The sequence below is a fragment of the Mustela nivalis genome (assembly GCF_964662115.1).
Source record: "Mustela nivalis genome assembly, chromosome: 16".
NCBI lineage: Eukaryota > Metazoa > Chordata > Mammalia > Carnivora > Mustelidae > Mustela > Mustela nivalis.
The window spans coordinates 60,941,444-60,968,717 of NC_139035.1; the positions used below are offsets into that span (position 1 = coordinate 60,941,444).

General features: G+C 46.8%; 1 protein-coding gene across 3 annotated transcripts in view; it reads right to left on the bottom strand.

Moving 5' to 3' along the window:
• The window catches only part of PBX1 (PBX homeobox 1), a 278,907-nt gene that overhangs the window by 35,276 nt on the left and 216,357 nt on the right, over positions 1-27,274 (bottom strand). For all 3 annotated transcript variants that reach the window (XM_082702568.1, XM_082702567.1, XM_082702569.1), the window contains 4 exons: positions 21,245-21,489; positions 14,953-15,143; positions 7,300-7,435; positions 2,506-2,665 (listed from right to left, as the gene is read on the bottom strand). In XM_082702568.1, coding sequence (XP_082558694.1) covers positions 2,506-2,665; positions 7,300-7,435; positions 14,953-15,143; positions 21,245-21,489 — 732 coding nt within the window. The remainder of the gene's footprint in view (positions 1-2,505; positions 2,666-7,299; positions 7,436-14,952; positions 15,144-21,244; positions 21,490-27,274) is intronic.

The window sequence follows — 27,274 nt, forward strand, 5'->3', positions numbered from 1 at the left end:
TAAAGCCACTGAAGAAGTGCTTGTCCACACAAAAGCTTCTGGAGGGAAGATTTACTTGCCAAGTATCCTTTTTGCAATAGAAATGAGTAATGTAAATTTAGTAAAGCTTCGGTTGGGGGAGGGCCCTGCTTCAATATTAAGGATATAAAAAGTTCCCGGTTTCCAGAACTCTTAAATTTCAAACTCAGCCAAATTATATCTTCACATATTAACCTCTTATTTAAAACTTGTGTCTATTTCAGTGACCCTCTATCCTTCGGTGTTATCTAGGAGCTAGTATGTGACTTCCTAAGCACCCTGTGTGAAAAGTCTGAACACTTTAATGTTCTCACTTTATCTGTGCAGTGCTCTGGGTTGTGATAGCAGCAAAGGAAAATACAGAAAAGCCTGTGTATAACTTTTCCTGTGAAAAAGTTGCTGAATGAAACTCCCACGCTATTGCGCACATACAATAGTATTTTCTTTTGTCTCTATTGAAAAAAAAAAAAACACTACAAAGGGGTTCCTCTGCATATTATTTCCAACAACTTAAGCACAACTGGAAGGCTTAGCTCCAATTTTCCATAATAATTTACTTGGTGCTTAGAATAGTCACCTAAGCTTAAACTAGCAGAAAAATTCTTTAGAAAACTGTAATCATTGACTGACATTCCAAGAGAGCCAACGTAATTCTTAAACACAGAGTGTGTGTGTGTGTGTGTGGGGGGGGGGTTAAAATGCTTACTTTTCTCTTTTTAAGAGCTTTAGAAAAGAATAAAAAGTTACAGCTTTAGTAATGAAGGAGGTCCACAAGGCCCTTCTAGGGACTCGTCATAAATCACACTCAACCATCTGCAATGCAGATCTATCTGCGACGGGAAAAAGTCATTTTGATATCTGTTTTGCATTATGATAACCTTTGCAGGAGTGGTGAGTGTGTTTTTGCTAATGCTGACAGGACTGTACTTCTACCAGAGACAAGGGAACATGTCTGGATAGCAGGGTGATTCAATGACTGCTGCTGGCCGGAGACTGAAATGCTTAAGAGTTGACCAGATGGGGTAGAAGAAAACTCTTTGGTTACTGAACCTCTTAGCCTTGATCCTTTGTCAATCATGCCATGAAGGGGAAAGAAGGAAGCAGACACACACAAACCTTGAAAAGTAAATAGGCTCCTCAGATTTGTTCAACCTGGTGTGCTGGGAAAAAGACACAACTAGATCGAATTCTACACTGTCTTACCATGTCCATGCTTACAAAGCCCAGGCCACTCTTTGTGCATGATTCCATTTAATCAAAAGAAGGCATGGAGATACAGCCCACTGGCTTGGAGACCCTTAGAACAAATTAGGACCTCTAGAAGCTCACAGAAGACGTTAGTGTGTGGAGCCTTATAGATCTCTAGTAACAATCCACCATAAGGTAGAGAGAGAATTTATTTTAGTGAACAAACAAGCTTCAAGGGTCAAAGGCACTTCCCAGAAATGTTAGCAATCCGATTTTTAATCATCTTACAGTCAAACACATTTAAATTTGTGACCCTTCACGTTGGAGGCATTGGTCTTCTTAGATGTGTGTCCCACCCCCAAAATCAGTGCAGTGGTTCATTATAATGAATAACGTGAGAATGATCTGAGACCAAAATTATTTAATAAGGAAGCACTTCTGGGTTTCCCTTACCAAAAAAACAAAAAACAAAAAACAAAAAACCAATATGCCTTCCACAGCATACAGATACTAAGGTTATATTTTATGTATTATTGATTACGGTTTTTTTTTTTCATGTGTGGAAATTCAGAACTGGTGGTAGGAGCAAACCCCACAATATATTATGTTAGCCTAAACTCTGAAGTTCGTGATGTAATGCACATTCACTAAAATAAAACGAGGGGCAGAGCACACAACTAATACTACTACAACGGGGAAACTGGAATCTGAATAATGTGAACTAACGACTGGCAATTTTCTTTGTAGTTTGCCTAAAGAAACCAGCAACATAAAACAGTGAAGAAAAACAATTCTAAACAACGTTGAGCAGTAACCCCAGTCTGGCTTTGTAGACCAAAGCATTACAATGAGGAATATTCCTGCAGAGAATGTAGGCTAGTAGGTCACCCAAACAGTATGTGATGGGAATAGTGAAATAGACAAGGATAAAAACTTTATGTGAAACAGACGAAAGGCCAGAGCCCTCAAGGGACTATGTCCAAGTATTAGAGCTAGCTCATTGTCCTCTTTGAAAGAGAATGTGACGGTCCTCTCTCCTCAAAACCAACCAATTTAGGTCTGTCCAACTTAAACAGACACATTGGTGCAGACCTCCAGACAAGCCCGTCTTATGAACAGGAAAACACGCTGCTCTTTGGAAATGGAAGGAAAAACCCAAAGTGGCATCAACAACAGAAAGGACAATCAAATACATAAGTCAACCAATCGGAAACCTGAAGAATGAAAAGAAAACCCCAATGTAGGAAAAGCAAGTATAAAAATGGAGCACGATCCCCCCAAATCAAAGAAAAAACTAACCAGCTGAGTTAGGAGTCGAGGGTGAGTTAGCTTGGCTTCCATGGGCTGACACATTGGTAGCAGTGACAGCCGTTTTGGCAGCATAAATATTGGCTTCCTCTTGAAATTTACCTATGTTCTTCTTGTACCGGATTCGCTTATTTCCAAACCAGTTTGATACCTAGAGCAGTTGAAGAGAAGAGGAGAATGTTAACATTCCATCCTGTGCAAACAGGAAAATTAAGGCATCGGGGCCGATCCTACTCTGATTTTGCAACAACAATGAGATCTAAAGGAAGGGCACCGAGCGGGGCCATTGCGTATAATGCGAGTCTCCTGCTTAAGACAAAGCCATTTAGCAAAAACAATGCAGCGAACCGTCCTACGGAAGCGCCGCTCATTTGGATTTGGACAATTTTAGTTTAGGACGAGCATTTTAAATTGGGTTACCTCCTAAGAACATGACCCCAAAATAAACACAGGGTTTCAGGAGAAATGTTACATATCAATGCTAACACTGACTTTGAGTAACCAAGAGGCACAGACTTGTAATCATCCATGCAGGTCTGTATCAACATACAGGTGCTCTCACTGAGGGATTAATTTCACATTTTTCCAAGCTGAAGAACGCTAACACGGACCACATTCTTAGCCACAGGTACTACAGACCTTAGGATCCAGATAATTCCATCAGATAGATTTCACCAAGAATTTTGTGCAAAGCTTGGGGTTAGCTACACAAGGAAAAACTGAAGCATAGCAGAGATTAGTCCTTGGAATCCCAAGCTTTAAATGTTAAAGCCAACACACAAAATAAACCTAATTTACTTTCATTTGTTAATTTGTTTCCTTCATGTGACTCCCAGGAGCTGTCCTGCCTTGATTCCACATGCCCGTTCCCTTTATACCAAGACCCCTGTTCAGACACAAGAGGCGACGCAGCAAAATTCAAGTGTTACCCCTGTCATTCCTGCCTTACGAAGTACGTTCTATACCCCAAGTTCCAGATTTCCAGATGTGATTGCAAACTAAAGTGTGTGTGTGGTTTTTTTTTTTTTTTAATAAAATTACAAAACAAACTATGAATCTGGTGACAGAAGAGGAAGTTGATAACACAGGTACCACTGCTGACATGTATGTTCTATTTACCTGAACAATGGTGGATAAAGGACATTTTTGCAAAACTGTAGTTACCTTTGAAATGCATTAGCAAAACTTAAAAATCTCACAAGGTAAACCCTCCTTTGCCTGTGTGACTTCCACTACGGGAGAAAAGTGAAGCCTTTGTTATCAAAACCAAACCATAGCACTGCAGTATTAGTAAACGAGAGGGAAAAAAAATCAGTGACAAATTGCTTGAGATTCATTGTCAATGCTGGTGCCTACAGGAGAGGAAGGGCACTCTGGGGCCATTTTAGGTTCATAGCATATCTAATTCCATTCCTAAACTCATGCTTTCCTTAGTATAACTTTCACTATCTGTATGAGGGAGAGGAAAAGAGGCAGCAAGACTTTTCTAAGGTAACTGGGTGCATTGGAAAAAAGGGGGAAAAATGAAAGTCATCTGGGAGGACTTTTGAGGAAGGAAAGAAATGCCTGAGGTCTAGTTAAATAAGCTACGTGAAAAGAGGAGAAGGAATGTTTTGTGGGAATGATTCCCTTCTCAACAAGAAGAACCAGCGGGTGGACAAGATGCGTAGTCAGCTCAGGCGTTCCTTACATGGCCCACAAGGTGATACTGGGATGCCCTGAGCCATGTACGTAATCAGTGCTTTCAATGGTTAACTTGCTGTTCACAGTCATAGAGGGTCTACTGGGTGCTAGGCACTAGGGACACACAGAGGACAGACAGAGTCTGAGACAGGTGATACAGAAAAAATAATCAGTTCTCTGGGGAAAGTCTGATCACATTTCAAACATGTTAAGTTTGAAGAGCTTGGGCAGAGCCATGGCAAAGTCCAGTGGGACGGAAGACACATGCGCTTGGTGTCCTGGAAGTCTCATCTGAGTATTCAAATAAAGGTACACCTGCAGCGATGAGCAGAGAAGAGGTCACTCAGAGCAAGTGTGCAGGACAGTCCATTTCCAAACTGAGTGTGTGTGGAGAGATTGTTCACACAGATCCCCCCCATCCTCCCTTAATTCTGACTCAGGACTGGGGTTAGACCTCAGAATTTACATTTCGAGCCAGCTCCTAGCAACTGCTAAGGTTGCCTTCTGTAGATCACACTCCAAGCAGAACAAGTAGAGAGTGGAAGGACTATTGAGGGATCAGAGGAGAGGCTGGTCTACAGATGGATTTTGGTGTATCTGTACATTTTTGTTCTGTCATGGGAGGAATCTACAGTAAGTAGACTTTGAAAGAACGTCTAGCATAAAAAAAAATGGTTAAGAACCATGGGGATAGGCCTGAAGAAATGAGGGCTAAAGAAAAAAAATGGTATTTCTAGGGTAGGTAGAGACAGTAGATCCTCTAAGACCAAGCAAAAGTGGCGCAAGAGAAAGAAGGAAACTCCACAGAGAACAGTATCAAGGAAGCCAAAGTAGGAGAATTTCAAGATGGAGGAGTAATTTTTTTTTTTAAAGATCATTTATTTTAAAAGAGAGAGAGAGAGAGAGAGTGTGTGTGAGCGCGCATGGGGGGAGGGGCAAAGGGAGAGACTCTTCCGTGCTGATTCCGCGCTGACTGTGGAGCCTGACATGGGGCTTGATTTCATGATTCTGAGATCATGACCTGAGCCGAAACCAAGAGTTAGATACTTAACTGACTGAACCATCTAGATGCCCCAAGATCAGGGGGAGGGGTAATTATTAACCCCCCCAAAATGACAACAACAACAACAAAAGCCCAAAAAATAAGAAGGAAAGAGACAGCCCCCAAATGGCAAAATTTTAAAAGTCCAAAATTGGGATCCCTTAGATTTGGGAACTTAAGGGAGATTTAATAAATCATAGGGTCCAACAAACCATGACTGGCAGATGGGATGACTAAGACCCGACAAGCGGGAGTTCCCTAAAATCTCACAGTTGACTCTTGACAAAAACATGCTCAAAACCCACTCTTATTATTGTATCACATCATACTGTCTTGTCTCCCACAGGGACTTGTCTGGCAAGAATGGAACAGCTCCGTTGTTGTTGGGAGGGAGTAATGTACTGGGGAAGGAAGAAAGGTGTGGCCTTAGGGTGGGTGAAGCAAAGGGAAAGGTGATACAGTATGCAAATATTCATTTTAATGGACAAATTACGTGCACCTGGGTTTCCCTAACAAAGGAAGTGACAGTTGCTGGAACAGGCCAGGATTCCATCTTTGATCTAGATATAATACAGACTAGCTCCAGAAGAGTTCATTCTACTATCAACAGGGATTTAGAATTCCAAATCCCAGAATTAGAAGTCAGACAGTCTAGTGATTTCATTCTACTACAGAAGCAGAAGATTCCACGTATCAAATTTACTGATGGTCGATTAGTGATATGGTTCATGCCCGCAATCATTCCTCAAACATGCAACAAATATCAGAAACCAGCAAATGCCTTTCCTTGTGGACAAGGGATTTAAAGTTGGACAAGAATGGGTAGAGACCCAGACAAAACCAGGTGATCTGAGTTTGACCACTCATGTTCTGTTTTCCTACAGTTAAGACTGGAACAACCTTCACTTGGGTCAAAGTACCTGAGGAAGGTCGGTGTTGCAAGGGTTGGTGTTTCCAAGGCTTCTGCCAAATCCCCCACAGCTTGTTGGGCAGGCCCTGGAGAGCCCTTCATTGCACATACTCTGTGTAGAGGTCTGTATTCTGAATGGACCTAACTGGGCTTAGTTAAGCACCGATTGATGGGATCAGCACCCAGTAGGGAGTAAGAGAAGCCAGGATTCAAGTCAAGGAAGCACAAATGCTCAGTTGATACAAAACAGCATCGAGTTTGCTTGCAAAATGCTAAGCAAAGTTTCTCACTAGAGTAGGCTTCTTTCCCCCCTTCTCCCACCCCTGTTATGGAAATGCCAGTACACAGAGTTTTTTTTGCAGGAGACGTATATTGGCGGGACTTCCTCTTCTCTGACAGCTTTCAGAACTATCATTACTGTTCTCAACTAGAGACTAGGGACGGTATTTGAGGTTCAGATGAAAAAAGTTCTGGATGGATCCCTTGAGTAGACGAAATATACATATGTGTAAATATTGCCTACTTTTCTACTTCATGCTAATGCTGAAGACTCCAGGTCAATAAAAATGTTTTACCATGTACCTTTCCATGTCAACAGGCACCTGTTATGATTATCACTCTTTGGGGAAAAGGGGCACTCAGTGACATTTTGCGCAACCGTTCCAATGCAATCATAGCGACACGTTAAAATCCCCACACTCTGTCAGTTACAGAGTGAGCACGTCAAGAGAAGACATTTGTGTCCCTTTCACTGAAAAGTTCCACTCACTGACTCTGTCCTGGGTTGAGCGCAAGATGGGCTAAGGCATAGACTGTGTTTGAGAAAATAGGATGAGAAATGCAGATACTTCCCAAGGACAGCCAAGAACCTTGACCCATTTTTAAAGCAATGGGGCATTCAATGGGAAGAACCCTATCCTTGTTTGGCTACCGGCATCTACTTCTCCACTCCGTCTGGTCCCTCTCAAGTTTGTCCAAGTACTTACCTAGAAACTCTCCCACTTAAACACATCGAGTGCTTACCTTGACATGTTAGGGTTTTAGCAAATGGACCTTGCAAGGCATAAAAGCTCAGTAAAGCAAAACCTCCAAGACGCTGCCATGTGGCTCTACCAGACCCAGGCTAGCAGGTCTTTGGAGGGCTCCTTACCTGGGACACTGTGATGCCACACTTCTTGGCTAACTCCTCTTTGGCTTCCTCACTGGGGTAAGGGTTGCTGAGATGGGAATAGAAATATTCATTCAGGATTTCCGTCGCTTGCTTGTTGAAATTCCGTCTCTTCCGCCTTCGTAAGGAGAAAGAAAAGAATGACAAAAAACATTCACATCTAATAGATATAAAAAGGGAGAGACGAGGACCTACTTCAGTGAAAAGGCAAATTTTTGAGCAAAAAAGTGGATTAGAGGAAATTTGCACTAAGGGAGTGGATGTCAAAGCCATCACTGCAAGTATCTGTTTAAGGACAGACTGTGCACTGACCAGAACAGTCAACTAATACTTGTCCTGGGTGGAGAGGAACATGGAGTTTCAAAACTCAGCCACCTTGGTGTTGAATCCTGGACCCACTAAATGCCAGCCGGGGATCTGGGATGCCTCTCCAAGCCCCAGCTTCTTCAGCCGAGAGTGGACAGTCACGCTGGTCTTGCAGAGTGATGGTAACTGGAAAATGAAGCCATACGTGGAGGGTACTCTGTGCGGTGCCCGGTATGTGGCAAATGCTGGGTGACAGTCTCTCTTCCTACCGGGCTCCAGGCTTCGGACCTCACCCTTTAGAGCAATCAGTTCAAATTATTCATTTTGTACAACTTGTGAGATAGCTACGATTCTTCCTATTTCCCAGTGAAGAATGGAGTCCAAAGGTCATTCAGCCTGCATGTCACAGAACCAAGGTATGAATTCCGGTGTGTGTAATTAGAAAACCCAACCTCATTCTTAAAATTGCCTCCTGGAAATTACAGACTCTGGAGCCTTAAGTTAAAAATAAGTTATTATCTTCCTTTTATTCCCTTCCCAGGTAAATGCATACAGCATTTTCTAAAGGCATCTGGGGAAGAGGGTATGCAAGGCATGGACACTGGCCCACTGGACTGCGCAACCTCCCTCAGAAGGAGACAAGGAGCATTAGAACAGCTGCTAAATGGTAAAACAAAAGCCCATCAAAATTTCTTTAATACACAGGTTGCTGAAAGGAAGAGAACCACGTTTTGAATAAAAGCATTTTTTTTTTTAAAGTGCTAATTGAACTAATTTAAAGTGAGAATCACTTGACTGTCTCCTCACAGCTAAGGCCTGTAGGCAGGTTGGGGGGAGCTGTTCGGGGAATCCAGGCTCACAGCAGAGGCTGGCTGGACCTCCTTGAGGCGGGAGACCGGATCTTTAAATCAGCTCTTTTAGCACTTCGCCCTTCTTGCTTTTATCAAAAGCTTTTTCCTTATGGAAGAGATTTCCAGAACATCCTTGGTTATGCCAGGACACAGGATTTCCCGATTTAGCCTAACAGAAAGCACGGAGCAGCCTTGCTAGAAAAGAAATTCAGCTAATATTGTATTTTCAGGGTCCCACTTGGATTAATTAACACAATAAAGTGCCTGATTTTACCGGATGAACACCATCTGTCCATAGGTATTAACCACATCTGTCCAGACTATGCCAAGCCCAAGTCACTTTTCCAAATCATGCTGAGTTTCTGGGTCACCCAGCATCAGAAATTGGATGGAATAGATTTAAAAAAAAAAAAAAAAAAAAAAAAAAAGAGCCCAACTCAGAAAATAGGCATTTGTTATAAGTCCTTGCCTGGTGGGAATTTGGGGAAGATAGCCAAGTGGCTAACGTGGGCTCCAGGCTTTAGATAACCTCTGGCTTCTTCTCTGCCTAAATAAAACAGTTGTCTTGGGCCTGGGGAACTGGACCCTGAAGGCTCCCTTAATTGGGAGAACCTCGGTTCATTCATTCAGCTGTCTGCATTAGCATCCCACTGTATTTCTTGGGAGTCTTCCAACTGAGCTCAAAGGAAGCCTCTCTGGAACGAGCTGGTGATTTGGGGCTGGAGCCGACCCGCTGGTCCCGACTCTCTTCTCACAGTGATGAGCAACCTTCCCTAGGTGGTCTCATCCACTCTGATGGGCTTCCTTATCACCACTCCCAGTGGCTGTCTCCATGGAGGGCCTTGGAAATCCCAAGATCAGGACTTTTCAGACTTCAGAAAACATAGTGCAAATGAATCACTTCTGATGGGAAGGTTCTTTGAGCTAGACACCTGGCTTTGGCTGAAAGTGGGATCAGCTTGGTGAATTAACATTTGTGACTCTGAGCCTATCAAAAGCCGTGGGAGTTGGGGATCTGGGTTTTTAATGTAAGGAATGTGGAGGTGGAGCAGATGGATAAACACGTACTGGATAAATGCGGCATTTTAGGAATGAAACTTTTTGAATCCAGGTGAGTCAAGAGTGGGCGGAGCAGGCGCCACAGGCACAGCTGCTGAATACCAGATGTGTTACCCCCCTGCCCTGTCCACTCTCCTAAGAGTCGCTGCCTGTCTCCCACTGCACTCCTCAGGCACTTCAAACACACCCCGTGTCTCCAAAACTGGCATCACGTTTCACCCAGACCAGCTCTATTGTCTTCCTTCCCCGTGTTACCACAGACACGGTTCCGTGTATGTAATTTGTTCATTCATTCATTCCAACATGTGAGGACCTAGCAGGTGCCAGAACCCAGGGGTGGTTCTCAACCTCTCTTGCTGTCTTACCTTCATCAGATGATGGGTCCCACAGCAAGTCCTGCCAGTTCTATTCTATTCCAGCCTATTGTTGCTTGATTTTTGAAATGGGTTCAGAGAAGCCACTGTCTATCATGTAATGGTCTGGCTAGGGTTGCACGGCGGCACTTTTGGCAATGAGGGGTAATGTTCTAGATCTCTGCTGCTCAATCTAGAAGCCGTGAGAGTGCGTGTGGCCACTGAGCTGCTCAAACGGAGCGGGTGTAACCGAAGTGGCAAATTCTGAAATTTTACTGATTTCAATGTAATTCATTTAAAATTAATTTAAATTTAAAAATCAAATAGCCACTTACTAGACAGTGCAACTCTAGACCAATGCGTTCCAGAAACACTTTCTGGAAGGTGTGAACTCACAGCCCTGCCACACACTATCAAGGGCATGAAATGTCTCTCAAACCTCTTGCTTTCATCTATTCTGTAATGTACCAATGTTTACCTTAAAGAAAAATGACCTTCCCCTGCATATTTGAGTAAAACAGGGAAGGTACTTCATACTTATTCTGTGTTCACCCAGTTTGAGGGGCACAAGCTTTAACTGTGAGGTCCTACTGCGTCTCTTGTCCCATTCAGCTCATCTTGAAAAACAAGCATTAGAGTAATTCTCTCAAGCCATGGATTTGATCATGTTACTAATAATAGTAACGGTAATAATAATAATAAAATATAAATATGATAAATAAAATAATAAATAATATATAAGGTGGTATTCCTTAATATATAAGGAAGTACTGTGTGAATTATGGCATGAATACCATATTCCAGACACTATCCTAAGTTTTATTTTTTCTTCATATTATCTTATTTATTCCTGCATATGGGATTAGCCCCATTTTACAGACAAAAGTCCTGGGGCCACTTAACCCGCCTTACAGAGGTTGCCAGAACTTGAATCCGAGCAGGCAGTGGGAGAACTTACACTCTAAAGGGCTGTCTTCCCTCCTTAAAGAGTTCTAATGGTTTCTGTTACTTCTCAGGGCAAATCCAGAGTCTTCACGCATATAGTTAAGGGTCTTCAGTGGACCTATCCTGTCCCCACTGCCTCATTCCCCCCAGTCCTAAACACACTCTGCATGACTTCGTCCAGCCACGGCATATGCTAGCTTCTCCGTACCCCAAGGACACTCGTGACTTACACGGCTGTGCCTCTTCCCACCAACCCATGTATTTCTCTCCCCCAGCATTTGCCACAGGTTTACCCAGGTCTCCCCAGCTACACACCACGTTCCTCAAGGGTGGGAGTCACGTGTCACTCGTCTTTGAATCCCGAGCACCTCACACATCATAAGGATTCCAGCGAAGTAATGCTTGTTGGTGTTGGCTTACGTTGTTTCACTTTGCCCACAGTCGTCTCTCTGTCTGGCAGACACCAGGCTGGCTCTGGGATCCCAAACTGTCTGCCCTCTTCTGTGTTCTGCGGAGGTGATGGGAGTACTTCACGAGGAACGCGCCATTTTGTGTTCCCTCGTAAGAGCATCTGTTTGTCCCACACCACTGTGAGCTCCTGGGTGGTAAGACCCACATTTAATGTGTTTTTTTTTTTTCCCTCTTAGTGATTCCAGTGGCTACTCCAGCGTCCAGCAGAGTAAAACTCAACGAGATACGTCAATCTAAATGCCGGCCAGTGGTCCCAGGCCTCGCCGCATGTCCTTCTCTCTGGTTGCCTGCCTTCTACTTTACTGCTTTGTTTAACGTAATCCCTCTCTTGGGGTGAAACGCAGCTGGGGTGAATCCCAGCTGTTTAATCCTCTTATTGTTGTCTCCGGCAAAATGTTATTGAACGGAAGCCCAAATTATTGCTTGAAAATCATTAAGAGGGTTTCTAAGTTCTCTCTCTCACTTTCAATTGAGAAAATGGTGTTGGTGGTCCTGACGAAAACTTTACCAAGTTGGAGAGCACAATGTTCGGTCCACAGCATGGGATAATAAGTGTCGAATGAATGAAGGAATGGATGGATGGCTTTTTTCTTCTGGCCCAATTAAGTCAATGTAAGGAAGAGAAAAAGAGTATGACTCCAATGGACAAACCTGGATCAAGTGCTCAGCTGAGCAGTATGGAAAGTGGAATCCTAAGAAGGTACCAGACTCCAGACTGGCATCGCCGCCCTCCCTGGAGCATGGGTGGGGCTGTGACAAAGAAAGGATGTCTGTCCTGTGTTTAGGGAGATGAGGCTAAAGCCTTAAAATGGTGAGATTCTCTTGTTGGCTTCCAGGAACAAAGCAAGCAGCCAAGCCATGAGCTGGTCAGGGAGGGAGTGGCTTCTGGGAGCTGAGGACCGCAGTCCCACAACCACAAGGAACTGAATCCTGCCCACAGCGGGGAGGACCCCGAGCCTCCCCACGGTGAGATCACGGCCTCCGCTGACATTGGGATTAGAGCTTTGCGAGGCTAGGGCAGAGGACCCCGTTCAACTGGGCCCAGACACCCAAATCACAGAAACTGTTTCATTAATATCTTTGTGTTGTTTTAAGCTGCCAGATTTGCAGTAATCTGTTACCGCAACAGGAAATGGAGACAAGGACATACCCGTGACATTACAAAGACTAATCCTCTTACTAAGTCAAACTCCGCTTGCATTTCACTTGTCTTCCACCAAATCTTTCACCGATGAAGCCCTGCCCACCAGATGCACGGGGGGCTATGGGCAGGTCTGAGAGGTCTGTTTGTGGAGCTCCTCTCCAACCACAGAGGCTGGAAGCAATGACAGGAACCACTCCCACCACGAGGTCTGGGTAAACATTTCTGTTCTAAGCTCAGAAAGCCATTTGCTCAGCCTCGGGCTGGCATTGGGAGTTAGACTCTTTCAACGATACCAAATATGCCCTCAAAATAAATTCTGGTAACACTGACAACAGCTTAGTTGTTTTACTTTGGAGCCTTGGCTTAGAGGCACTGACTCAAAGGCTGCAACCAAAGTGGCAAAGAGACCCTCTCGTAAGTGATTGTCCCTCTGACGCCAGCCAGAACCACCTAGGCGAGGGCTGGTGGAAGTGGCAGGAACGTGTGCAAAGCTCACCCAGTTCTGAGCCTGACCTTCCTCTACACACAGCACAGTTACCATGAGCAGAAATTCAGCAAGACGGTGACTCCGCCTCTCCTTTCTCCCCGGGTTCTCTCTGGACGAGAATCCAGTCTGGGCCCCACTTTTCTCTTTTTTCAACATCTACCCACATAAATACCAACTCCAGAATTTTAACTAGGGGAGTTCCATGGGGATGGAAGCAACACACGCAGAGGGGCGGTAGCCGCTGCACGGGCAAAGGACCCGACAGAGGCCACCAGTCACTTGCGCTCTGCACTCAGCTTGCTTTCAAGAAGCTGGGTTGGCAGCAGGCCCCGAGGCGAGGGAGATGCACGGGGGCCCTGCTTCAGGGAGACTCTGCCTCCCCCATCATCACCACACGCAGCTGGAAAAAGCCCTCTTCGTGTGAACTTTCTCTTGACGTGCCCTGTGGAGTTCTGGTGGCCCACGATACACCTTGCTAGCTGGTACTCTCATCTCGTATTCCATGTGACCCAAAACACACTGAATAAAAAGGGAGTTGAGGAGATGCCAGGGAGTTTTAAAGGTCTGTGGATTGCAACAACCACAGCTGTGAACAGAGAGGAATACAGGTAAGAGAGCTGAATAATGCGTGAGTTTGGGGGTAAACCACTTGTACCAGGAGCAGTGAATCTTTCCGTCTCATTGACAAGGGACAAAACTGTAGATCATGAAATGGCATATGACGTTGACACGTGTGCAGTTCTAATAACTAAAACCAGAGCCTGGGATGATTATTAGGAATTGGAGTAATGAATGGTGAAACCTGCAGGTATAGAAGCGGCTAATCTGAGATGGTGGTTGATGGCGAAGGGCGTCCACACCCTGCTAGATCACATGCCCACACGTCCACATGTCTGCTAGATCACATATCCACACGTCCACATGTCTGCTAGATCACATGCCCACACGTCCACATGTCTGCTAGATCACATGTCCACACGTCCACATGTCTGCTAGGTCACATGTCCACACGTCCACATGTCTGCTAGATCAATGATCAAAACCCTCGTCTCAGGCATACGAAAGACACGATTATCACCAAGTTGCAGGCTGCCTAGCAGAAATTAAAGAAACTGGAGGGATCTGGATCAATCCACTGGTCTAGAGAGTATGGCCAAGGACTGATTATTGGTTCTCTGTTCTCAGTTTTTAACTTTAAGATGACCTCTTTTTCTTTAAAGTATTTTATTTATTTGTCTCAGAGAGAGAGCGTGATCAGGGGAGAAGGGCAGAGGGAGAGGGAGAAGCAGGCTCCCCGCTGAGCAAGGGGCCCAATGCAGGACTCGCAACCCCAGGACGCCCTGGATTGTGACTGAGCAGAAGGCAGATGCGTCACCAACTGAGCCGCCCAAGCATCCTGAGGAACTTTCTATCCAGTTTCTTCGACTGAATTCTATGAAACTCACAAGTGAGTTCATGAGTACCAATGCCAGATGGGAAACAGCAAACCTTGACTGAAAATTTAGTGCCCAGCAGACCAGCCCCTGCTCCTTGGGGCTGCGGGACCAGGCCCTATTCATCTTCATGCTCCTGAAACTTAGCCCCGAGGATGCCACGTGGTGATCTACTTGCAAATACTCGTTGAGCTGAACTCAGTGCACTCTCTACCTGTCTGCAATGTGGAAAAGACCTCAGGTCTCAAAGCCTGGGGCTCTAACACACACCGGGAAAAGGGGTACTGAGCGGGACGAGAACGCTGCCTTTGCTCTCACCCTGCTCACTCGTCCCTGCTCCTCACTCAGAGTGAGCAGCGGGGGCAAGAGAAAGCGTCCTCTCTCATCACCCCGTTTCCTGTTCGGAGCGGTCCGAAACCAGTGGCTTGGGCAGTCGTCCTGCAGCCTCCCTCCCAGACTCCCAGGTCGCCCTTCCACCTGGCCTTTGACATGGTGAAAACGCAGCCTCTAGAGAGGGCCAGGTGTGGGTCCCAACCCTGCAGCCGGGATCCCCCCAGGGGACAGGAGGCTCTATCAGGTCACTCACCTTGCGTCCAGAAACCGGGAGCGCAGGATCATGACGGCCTCGCACGTGCTCTGTTTGAGCTGCATCTGGATGGAGCTGAACTTGCGGTGAATGATGCTGACCATCCGCTCGATCTCCTTCGGGGAGATGGGCCTGGTCCGGCTCTGCTCCCGCAGGAGGTTCATCACGTGGGTGGTAAACTCGTTGCACGCCTGGAACGGCAGGACAGTAAACACCGGCACATGGGGAGGGTCTGGGCCTGGATGGAGGGCCGCGTGGGCTTTCCTAGAGACTCACACACGTGGAGACACCCCAGCTAGTCTACGGGGGTTTTGTCACATCGGAGGGACAAAAGAAGTTCCTGGCCTGAAAATGCCTTGCATCCTGTTTGATTCTAACTTTGGCCACAATTCAGATTTTTCTAAAAGGGTAAAGAGAAGTCTTAATTGTCTTTTTTTTTGCATGATTTCACTACAGTGGAAGGGGAGAATGTGAATCCCAGGGTAAAATACACCCCACAACCCTTCACCCCAATGTTAACAGCTGATGAAAGCTTGGGGTCAGACACGGCATGAACGTCTACCCTGCTCATTATCTCTGATAGAGCAGAACCTCCACATGTCCATCTGGGGTTGCCTCATCAGCCAAAAGAATGGAATCAGGAAATTAAAGCTAACCCTTCTGAGAGACATCACACCCACCTGTGTCTCCTTTCAGTTTTATCACAAGAATTCCCACCTCTGCTGACCTCTTGAAGACCCACAGCACAAACTGGAAATCTGTCCTCAGAGGCCTTGCGGGAATGACATCAAGGTGCCGGGGGTTTCGGGAGCCATCCCTGCAAAAGGGCGCGCTCTCCCGTTACACCCACAAGCCATCCTCTCATGAGGTGAGGTTAAAGTTCGCTTTGCCCCTCTCCTATTCTCCAGGCGAGTAAACCCAGGTGAGTAAAGCCCAGGGAGAGGGGAAGCTTTTTCCTAAAGCACGCAGCAAAAAGGGAGCAGCTGAGTGAGCCTGAGCCTGAACGCCTCCTAACCCAAGCTGGGGATTTCTGTCCTTTCTCAGGGCCCAAACTTGCTCCTCTGAACACCACTGGTGTTCCTCGTGGTGACAATAACTCAGCATCTCAAGTCTGCTTGCCTCAGCAGAGCCGTCAGTCGGAAATATCTAGTCACGGGTTAACTGATGGCAACATTATAAAACCGTAGTAGATTTGTAACGAAACAGGCAGGCAGTCTTTGACGAAGAACTAGGGACTCAAAGGGCTCCAACTTAATACCAATCCCAGAAACACTCTCGTTAATGGTAACACCACTCCGCCACCCTCCTTACAGCGCAAAGCCTCTCCTGTCTGTCAGGAACGCAGTAATGATGACACAGTCCCTCCTCAGCTCTCGAAGAAATCCTTCCAGGTTGGTGGGCCGAAGATACCTAGGCAGACGTATCCACCAGGCTGTGTCTACACTGGGAGTGAGAGGCCTGGTCTTTGAGGCCACCTCTGTGAGTGTCTGAGCAAAGCCTTTCACTACTCAGGGCCTCATTTTATTCATCTGAGGGAAGGGACTCAATCATTCCTACCCTTGAGCCAGGCCAGCAGCCCCTATGGTCTTGTCCAGTGGGATGCAGATGGAGTCCCTCGTGCTCACGAACACAGCAGAGTGGGTGACAGGGGCCAGGATGGCCTGCAGACAGATGCTGCCTCCGGGGCTCACTTTGCTGTGAGACCTTGGAAAGTTACTTAACCTCTCGGGGACTTGTCTCCCTTATTTGTGAAACGGCAGGGTCGGGGGGTACCCACCTCAAAGGGTACGGTGAGGCTCAGAAGAGCCATTAGGTGTGTGTCTGGCTGTGTAAGGATGCATCCGGGCGCCAGTTTCCCAGGGTCATGATCACCTTCTTTCTACCCCACCGGTACTTGTGGAAGGTTAATCCATAGATCGGGTCCATCTAACATTCTGCTCTCCACTAAGAAAATTACTACATAAACTCTACATCTGTATGATCAGCTTCTTCTCTGCCAACCCATCCTCCAATTGTAAACAAAGGGAAGAACACAAAACGTGGCATCGAGTCAATTCTAAGAGACCACGGTGTGGGAAGCGCAGGGCTAGGCACACAGCAAGCACATCAACAAGCTCTGTGTGCAAACTGGGCCCCTCATTGGCCTGCAGCCTCCTCATCCAGGGTGGGGCGGGAGGGAAGGGGGGGCTCCAACGGGGGAGGAGCTGGGCACGAGGAGTCATTGTTAAGTGCATTCCTCTCTGCCGGGAAGCCCCAGCGCTGGGCTCGTAATAATGTGCTTCATTACAGGGAGTCAAAATAATCGCAATATCTGATGTTTATCCAAGACATTTTATCCCGGGGCCCTTTCCGCTCTGCCATAAACAGACAGTGGGGTCTTTCTACCCACCGCTGAGGTGGAACAAGGCAGCTGCTGAACAGCTGCTCCAAACACACAGCAGAGAGTGGAGACTAGTTCCAAGTCCACTTCAGACGGCCAGGACATCACGATCCAGGTTTCTCCGGGACCTGACGGACCCACACACCACGTCCTCCTCAGATCCCACAAGCTTGCAGCTTTGGAAGCCGGGCTGCCCCCATTGGGTCAGGTGTTCCCGATATGAAAGGGACAGGAAGAGCTGGGGTGACAACGGCTCATTAACAAGACCCCACACTGGCTGAGAGCTTCTGGGAGGGGGTCGGGGGAGGGGAGCCTCTGCTGTGGACTGTGACTTTTGGGACCTCACACTCACTCCAGGTGCCCCTAGAGAGTTGAGGATTTCGAAGGGAAATCCTCTGAACCTTGCCCAAGTTCCAGGTCAAGGGCATTTCTGGGAGCCACTGACGAAAGACCAGCCCTTCCAGGTGTCCTGCTCGAGATGCCAGAGTTTCAAGCTTCCCTCCTACCCTCTGGTTAGCCCGACTTCTTCCCTTCCTCCTTCAGACTGGATCTGGTGCCAATCCCAGCAAAGAACGTAACTGGGATTCAGGACCCTCTTAGCTGTGAACTGACTAACCCAGCCTGGGCTGTTAGTTAGCCCCAGCCATGCCCCAGCATTACTTACAAAAGCTGGAGAACACTGCAAAACACCAAGAGTATCGTTTTCTTAAATACGTCTTGGAATAACACTCAGCCTTCTGACAGCATGGCTTTGTCTATTACCAGACACCAGTTCTATACCTTCCTACCTCCATGATCTGCTGGAGAAGCATTTTCCTAGCACCGTTTACTGACGAAAATAATTTCCTTCGTTTCTTTCTAAAGAAAATCTCTAGGAGCTTTCTTTAATAACCTCAGGACGAAACAATGGCCAATTCGGGTAGGTGGTTCTTTATTTTTTTTTTTAAGGGGTGGGGTTGACGAGGGCCATGGTAGCTAATTAGCAGAGCACTAACTGATGGTCGAGTTACCCCTCACTGCCGTACTAAGAACAAAACAAAACAAAAATCACAGAGTCAACGATTAATAACCGATTTGGCAACTTCATCCATCCAACCACTAAAGTAGAGAGTAACGTTTTTACTTTACTGAGGTTTCCTGATTTCATTTTTTAAAAGCTTTTATTTATGTATTTATTTATTTTAGAGAGAGAGAAAGAAAGAGCTGGAGCAGTGGGGGGAAGTGCAGAGGAAGAGAATCTCAAGCAGACTCCGCTGCTGAGCCTGCAGCCCAGCCCAGGGCTCAATCTCATGCCCTCAGCCCAAATCCACAGTGGGATGCCTCGCCGAATGAGCTACCCAGGTGCTCCTGAGGTCTCCTGCTTTTAAAAAAGCTCCCATGAGGAGTGGCCACAGAAAAATGAACAAGACAAATCTCCCAGACATACTAGCTCAGAGCTTCATGGCCTAATGTTCCTACAATCCACTATTTATTATAATTAACAATATAAGCAGCACTAATAAATTACGAAGTGCCCAAAGTGTGTTAAGTAGGATTCAGTTCTTACCCCAAAAATGTCCATATAACTAAAGAAGTAATTTTTTTTTTTTTGTATTTTTAAGAATAAGAGATACGGATGACTACCCCCTACATATGTAATTTGTTCTTTAGCAATGGGAGGTTTTCCTGAAGTTTCTGATTTCCAAACTCTTTATTATTTAAAACAGGTAGAGAGTGAGGAGACATTTTTGATGGAGAATATTATTACCCCTAGTGTCTCCTAGGTATCAATTATCAAACTTGTCCATGGAAGTCACAGAGGATAATCTGGCTCCTTCACTGTTCAAGCAAGTCACACTCTCTCTGTATGGAGTGCTACTCGTCAGGTGAGGTTCCAATGAGAACCCTCAGACCAAGGGTCAGAAACTGGATTCCAGGGCCATCCCTGTCCCTCACTGGATGTGTGACCCACATACACAATGTAAGCCCTCCGATCTCTACCTCTTTGCCTGTGTCAAAGTAGAGAGGCTGACCGTGCCTGTCCTGAGTACCCAACCACAACATGACCTTGAGCAACAAGGGCAAGTGTGTCGGCAAAAGTTAGCAGTCAGTTGTGCGTTGTTGCAAACCTGAGCTAAGAATAGAGCTAGTTTTCAACAGCTGCCTGGCTAACATCCAACCCCGTCATGGGTTTAAAGGCGGGAAGGACTTGCTCTGGGCTCTCCTTGTACCTCTGGAGTGTGCTGAGACTATCTAGACCTGCCATCCAGGTCTGGATAGATTGTTTTGTCAGAAAACCAGGCTTCGTTTTAAAGGTAAGGTAGGAATGGCACTGAGTATGGAGAACTCAAGAGGACAGCTAGGGACCTTTACGGGAAATGTCTCTCTGTCTTCCCAAGCTATCCTATAGGTTAGGGCCGACTTTGAACTCTAAGTCAGATCTAAGTGATGGATCAGGTTAGGGAACCTTCAGGAAGCAGTCAGCTCTCTGGAAGCTCTCAGGAAGTGTCTACACGAGCCAATACTGTGGCAAGGACATTTGTTCTTTCCCGCGAAGGCGAAGGGCAATGACTCACAGGTTCTTACCGTAAGATCGCTGCTATTCTCTTCCCCTCAAACCCTCCCTACGCCTATCTGATGGTTGGGTTTCACCATGCTTGGCTGCAAGCTTCACGGCAATTCCCCCCCACATCATAAAAGAAGGGACTAGGTAGAAATTCATTTCGAAGTTAGATAGGAGTGCAATAATGAAACTTTCTTCACTTTAAATTTTAAAATGCCCATTTCTGTTTTAAAATTTAAACTTTCTATTAAGTTTGCATTTGCCTTCTACCTAGACAGTCCCCTTTGTTTTTTTCTCCCTCTTCTTTTGTGACTCTTAGAAAAGAAGGGGAAACCAAAAAGCTAAGAATTCAAGGAAAGTGAGTTAACTGTTGGATTTCAGGATAATGTTACATCCAACAAAGTGACAATAAATGTATCCATCACCTACTGATGGAAGAAAGGACTCCTATTCAAGTAGTATCGCTCGTGCGGACCGTGCGGACCGAGGAAGCAGAAATGATACATAGAGTTCCTTGTGCGTGTGTGTGTGTGTGTGTGTGTGTGTGTAGGGGGAGGGTCCCTTGGCAAGAGCAGCTCTATTATAATTAAGAGTACCTTACATTTATCTATTGCCTTGTCATTAAAGCCTCCCTATGCTCGCCTTCATATAGTTTTCATGGTCCTGTTATGCCCTTGACTCCGAATTTATAGCTCTTGGCCATTCACCACCAGGTTTTGGGTAGACTATGTGAGCCACGGTGTCCCACAGACCATCAGTGGTGTGTGAGGACTGGAATCCAACTTTGTTGACTACAGGGGTGCCCTGAGCCCTTCTCTACTCTTCTTATGGAGGGAGGTGAATACTGCGTTCCGTATCACATACCAAATGAACATGTCTGACTCTCACTCGAGTGGAGTCTGGGTAGAGCAAGGGACTTTAAGGCTAAGTTTTTGTATTCTTTCCCATAGGATTCCAGGAGTACCCAAGAAGATGAGGAATCCCCCCCCAGATAAGGAGCAAAAGAAGGTTGGAGGAGTCCACCGACCTCCCCGCAGGTCTGGGGTTAACTCTGCTAATAACCTTTCTCATCCTGTGAGACCTGGGCTGCAGGCCATGGGCGAATGTGCCAGAGCCCCAGCATCACCATTTCTTATACTGACTCTTAATTGCTTCCTGAGATCATCACGGACAAGTTAAGTTTTTCAAACGCCCTTATGGCCGGGGTGCCTAGGGAAGACTGAAGACTCGGCGGCCTCCTGTATGGCCAGGGGCTTGGTGCAAGAAACACAGAGGTTGGTCCTAGGAGCTCTGCAAGCCCCCAGGGCCCATGGCTCTTCGGCCTCCTTCCTAAAGGGCCGGGATGCCCGACGCCTCATGGCCGCGGTTACCTGCTCGTACTTCTCCAGCTCCGTGTGGTAGATCTGTCTGATCTGGGACAGCTTGGCTCTGTAGTCGGAGTGCTCCACTGAGTTGTCCGAGCCCGCGCCCCCCGAAGCTGCTGCCGCCGCCGCCGCTGCCGCCGAGCCACCGCCCTTCTCGGGGCCTGCTACCCCCTCCGCCAGCAGCATGTTGTCCAGTCGCATCAGCTGGGGGTCTGTCGGCTCCTCCTCCTGGGCTCCCCGGATACTCAAGACTGCAGGGGGACACAGAGGAGGGGAGGGTTCATGGTAACCCACATGAGCACGTGAAGCAAACAAAAAGCAATGTCGTGTCACTGGTGCAGCAAATGACCAAAGGGCTTGACATGTGGGAGGTGTACAAGGGGCGAAGGGCCGGGCCAGGGGGACTGGGAGGGGGAGAGAAGGCAAAGAGAGGCTGGCTTGGTTCCAGAAGTGCATGATGCTCCACTTAGGACAGCTACCCAGAACGGCCCAATTCCTGGAGGCAGGCAGTGGAGGCAGGCAGTGGAGGGGAACGGGGGCTGGGAGTCAGTGTTTCACAGGGACAGTTTCCCATAGGCAAGAGGAGTGCTGAGTACATTTAATGTCATTGAACTATACCCAAGACATGAAAATCAGGTTAACTGATAACTCGTATTATGCAGGTATTACCACAAGAAATTTCAAAGGTGCAAAAAATTAATAGAGCAGAAAAGAATTTTCACATTCATCCCCAAACTGCCAAATTTTTAATTCAAGGCAAGACATTTCCTTCTTTGTTTCTAATTTTAGATTTCTGTGAGTTTGTGGTTTTATACTCGTTAACTTTGTACTACTTGATCAGCCCAAGTTTTCAATTCCAAAATCACCTAGGCCACGTGAACCCATTTGTTTGGACCGGAATCTTGAGACCTTTCTCCTAGACCAGCACGGAGAGTAGAAAAAGTTTAAAACAGCAAGAAGATCTATTATATGTCAGTTATTCTTCAAGAAAAAATAAAACAAAATAAGCAAATAAAAGAGCAGGAAGACAGACTGGCCATCAAGTGGCGATGTTTTCCTCTGGATACTGAGATCTCTTCATTCCGGGTGACGACTATCCTATTGGAAATGGATGGGGGGTGAGGGTGGACTAGACAAGCTATTTCAGGTATTCAGAGAAATTATGTAGGATGGAGACTTCGATCAATGATATGGCTGCTTTTTATTAAAACCCCATGGCCATCTGGGTCGGGGGGTGGGGGGTTGGGACGGAAAGAGATCAAGTGTTTTAGTAAAATCAGCAGAAGAGCTAGGCAGTCTCTTTTTACTACCGTCATACAACCTGCTATAAAATAAATCACTCATCTAAACCCAGTTTAGCTGTCAGCAGCCAAGTCTTTGTTGAGAGGGAACACGAGAAGAATTTCCAATTAAAAAAAAAAAATTGAAAAAAATTGGGGGTAAGGTAGGAGAAAGGAGGGAAGTGATTCCAGGCAGGGGAGAAGGAGCCACGGACAGGGACGGGGACGGCAGGGAGCTCCTGAACAACCGAGAATCAAGAGCTGTTTCCAGGTGGGGTGCATCTGGGGAGCCCCAGGAGCTGCTGCCTGAGCCCTCGCACGACAGCCCCACACGGGCATGACCATGACCTTGAGACAAGGGACGCCGAGATGTTCGGGGCATCCCATCACGTACAATACCAACAGAACCACATGCTCCTGGCTTCCATCCGGCACGACAAGAACCAACCTTGAGCGTTGTTCAGAAGGATATCCCAATTCCTGTGCTGTGGGGGACCCTGCAAATGGCTTTCATGAAACAGCAGACAGCCAAGCGGCCCGGGAGCCACATGGGCCAGGAGTGGCGGCGAGGGGCAGAGACGAAAGGCACCAGGAGAAAAGCAGTGAAGTGAGGATGGGGAGGGGTGCCGGGCGGGTCGGGGGAAGGTGGCTGGCCGGGGAGGAAAGAAGGAAGCCGGCACCTGAACACAAACATGGAACGCCTCTGGATTCAGACTCCTCTCCTCTCACACCCGAGTCCTGAATATTGTGCCCGCCTAAAATAAAATCGCATATCGGTGATAGCCTTGTGGAGGTTTGTGTTGGGGACATCTTTCCAGGGAAATCCTTCTTTCAGGAGACGCACTGGGATGTTGCCCCTTGGACAGGCTTTGGGTAACATTTAGTCATGTTATTCTGTGCCTTGAATTCATTTACCCAAACCTCCAAAGTCCTCTGAAGAACCTATCACCACTCACAGAGGGTCCCTTAAGAAAATAATTCAATGCTCTACCCATTTCCTGAATCAGAGAACTCTCCAGTCCTTAAAGGTGCAGAAAATAATGGGACCACCTGACCACCTGGCAGTGGAGCCCAGAAGCTCCTCCTTCCTCACCTCTACCGGTGACAACCCAACATTCGTGTGTGGGGTCTTCTGGGTGTTTCTCCACTGAATTTTATTTAGTGAATTTTAATTGCTTTATCAACAAAAACATTTAGGGGTCATTTCAAAGATTCACCTCCGGGCTATTCTTTCTTTTTTTTTTTTTTTTTAAAGATTTTATTTATTTATTTGCCAGAGACAGAGGGAGAGAGAGCGAGCGAGCACAGACAAAGAGGCAGGCAGAGGCAGAGGGAGAAGCAGGCTCCCCGCTGAGCAAGGAGCCCGATGTGGGACTCGATCCCAGGACCCTGGGATCATGACCTGAGCCGAAGGCAGCTGCTTAACCAACTGAGCCACCCAGGCGTCCCCGTCCGGGCTATTCTTTATAAACAAATGTAATTATTCCACTTTAGCTTGGTCATTAAATAAACTGTGCAAAATTCTACTCTCTAATCTGCTCTACTGAATCTTGTGTTTCATATCCTCCACAAGGTGCTGAACACTCTAGGGGAGCAGACCCCCCAAAGCTGAGAAGAAACTGCCATCTTCCCCCTAACCCCAATGCTGAACCAGTGGAAATGCCTCCAAGTGCGTCCTCCTGGTCCTTCCATAACCAAGCCTCTGTGCATGTGAAACATCTTATAATAATGTCTGGTCTCAACGAAGGTGGCAAAGAGAGAAAGAGACTGGATCTGTCATCCCCCCAGGGCCAGCCTAAGATTCATTCATTCTGAGAGAAGTAGGAGACGCAGAGATAGGCACCCACAGACCACAGTGCTGGCCCAGTTCCCTCCAGGCGCTGTGCTGATAACCATGGGCCTTTCCTTCCAAGAATATGTGCCCCATTGCAGACCCCCAGAGCTTCAGCTACCCCTCCCCTTCACCTTTTCTTTCCAACCATCAGTGAGATGCACAGACCACAAGCCAACTCTGCACACCCATCTCATTAACATTTTGTGGGGCTTGCAATCTAACTGGTTTTGAATAAAATAAGAAAGAAAATTGCTAAGACTAGCAAAGAATGCTAAAAGTTATGCTGCAGGCCCCTCACCCCCTAGGCAAGTTTAGGACAGTCAGAGAGCACAAAGCATTCCCTACACGGACTGTTTTCCCCCACCCACATATTAAAGGACACATTTAGTTAAGGAGGACAAAAAAAATAGTGCAAGTATTAGCACTCCACTTAGCTTTTCTATCATTTTTAAATCCTGTAAGCAAATACTCTTTAAAAAGAAATTTGGATTTAATTAGATTTAATAAAATTGGTTTCCAAATGTGGCCAGTAAGAAACCGGTATGACAGAGTACGACACACCTTAACGTATATGACGCTTGCATTTATACTCGGAGCTCAGGGCGTAGAAATCGGTCCCAGACTAGAGACCTGATGAAGAGAGAAGAGTGTAAAGGCGGAGGGGAGGGGAGGGTGGGGGAGGAGCAGTCCTCTTCGAGTTACGGTCTTTAAATTATCCTGAAATCAGGGGCGCCTGGGTGGCTCAGTGGGTTAAAGCTTCTGCCTTCAGCTCAGGTCATGATCTCAGGGTCCTGGGATTGAGCCCCACAACAGGCTCTCTGCTCAGCAGGGAGCCCGCTTCCCTTCCTCTCTCTCTGCCTGCCTCTCTGCCTGCTAGTGATCTCTGTCTGTCAAATAAATACATAAAAATCTTTAAATCATACTGAAATCATTATAAAAAGAAAAAAATTCAGAATATGTCAGAATCCCCTGCTATATATAATATATATAAACACACATATATATCATGTGTACATATATAGTGTGTATATGTGTATATATAACATGTACATATAGTCTGTACACATATAGTATGTGCCTATATGACATATATGTGTTATATATAATATGTGCATATATAACATTTATATATATATATATATATAGGATGTATGTGTATATATATATGTAGCACGTGTATATATACAGAAACAATACAAACATATAAAAGAGAACATTTTCATCTTCTACATCACATAGAAGATTCTGGTTCCGAGGGTCTTGGGCAGTGTCTGTGCACTTGCAGGAGGCATGGGTGGACCCATCTACCGCCTGCACTTTATTTCTACCCAGAAGGAGAATCCGCATGAACCATTATAAAAACGGGTGTTGGGAATCATGGACAAGGAAACTGTTTGGCGAGTCGACTCCAAAAAAAAAAAAAAAAAAAGCCCTCCAACATTAAATAAATAAATGAAAAGGGTGATATGTCTAAGCAGAACTGATGCTACCTATTTACTGCTCGAAGCCAGCACCCTGGTGTGCAGGAGACAAAATGATTATTTAAAAGCCCCTTTTTATCTCTGTGGCACCATGCAAGACTCAAATGAACCTTTCGCCAGGACACCAGAGATGTTAACACTCATCCTCCAAGATCCAATTTCCACCAGTGGAGCTGTTACCTAATCCAGCAACCATCACATATGATCAGGTTTCTGCCTCCCTGACGGGCGCCCCGTGCGCTCCCCTCCCCCCTGGGCTCCCCAGTCCAGCAGCTTTCACTGAACCAGGTTTTAAAGGGCCAAGCCCCCTGTTTATGCCCGTGTGCACCAGGTTTAGCAGTCAGGAGTCAGGGCTGGACATGTCCACTGCCAGAAAATGTCATCAGCCGCAGTGGGCTTGCTATCCAGAGGGCTTGCCCAACGAGGTCCTTAACCCTTTGGTGATGACTGTCAAAGGAGGAGTCAGTCTCCTTCTCAACTATCTACCCCCTCGTGCATGAGGCCCGTCAAGGCAGGTGAGTGATTTATGTAGAAACTGTCACAGCCCTTTGAAAAGCATCTGATGTCGCATCTACCTTGCTGCCGTGGCTGGCTGGGGGCGGGGAGAGGGGGGTTAATTCAAGGAGACTGTCACAGCGCTGTCGGAGCTGCTCTCACAACTGGTCTCCTGCTGTTTCTTCTTCCTTTATTTTTCTTCAGAGAAGAAGAAAAACAAGCCAAACCCAAAGGCATATTCAAGATCACTGGCAGGAGGGCTGTGGGCTGGTTTTTTGTCCTTGCCTGAACGGCGTGGATCCCAGGCAGCTCCAGCCGAGGCCCGCTAGAGGGCACTCTTCCTTCACCGAGGACCGGTGCTGCAGGGAGGGTCTGGCCGCTTCCAGTCCCCAGGTTAGGGGTGGGCAAGAGGTCCCCGCTTCCATGCAACTTCCACTGAGGGGCAGGTGGCGGGGGGCAGAGCTACAGAGAGGGCTGCCTTCACACTGGACAGCAGTCCAGGGAGAGATAGAGACACAGGTGGTTTGAGAAAGAGCATGAGGTGGTCCCCAGGACGGATGCCCTCACACTCTCTGGCCAATGTCTTTGCTTGAACTTAAGCCCCACACAGGCTGTTCCATTGTCCGTGGGCTGGTCTTCACCACCCATGACCGGGAGGACCGTCAGGAGAGAGGAACGGCTGCTCTGCCGTCTGCGTTGGGCCAGAGCTCTGGAGAGAAGTGTGGGACGCAGATACGCTGCGCTTGCCTTTTTAGAAATAGAGGCAACTGCCTGCCTCCTGAAAATATCAGTCACCCCTCGCCTTTGCTCATGAAGTACTCGTGTGCCCTGATTTCTGTCGCCTTATAAAACATGAAGGCCAAACCTCAGAGCAGAAGATGACAAAGGCAAGGTGACAGCAAAGTACCATTCCTGAAGTCAAAGCAAATGGGACAGAGGCAAGACT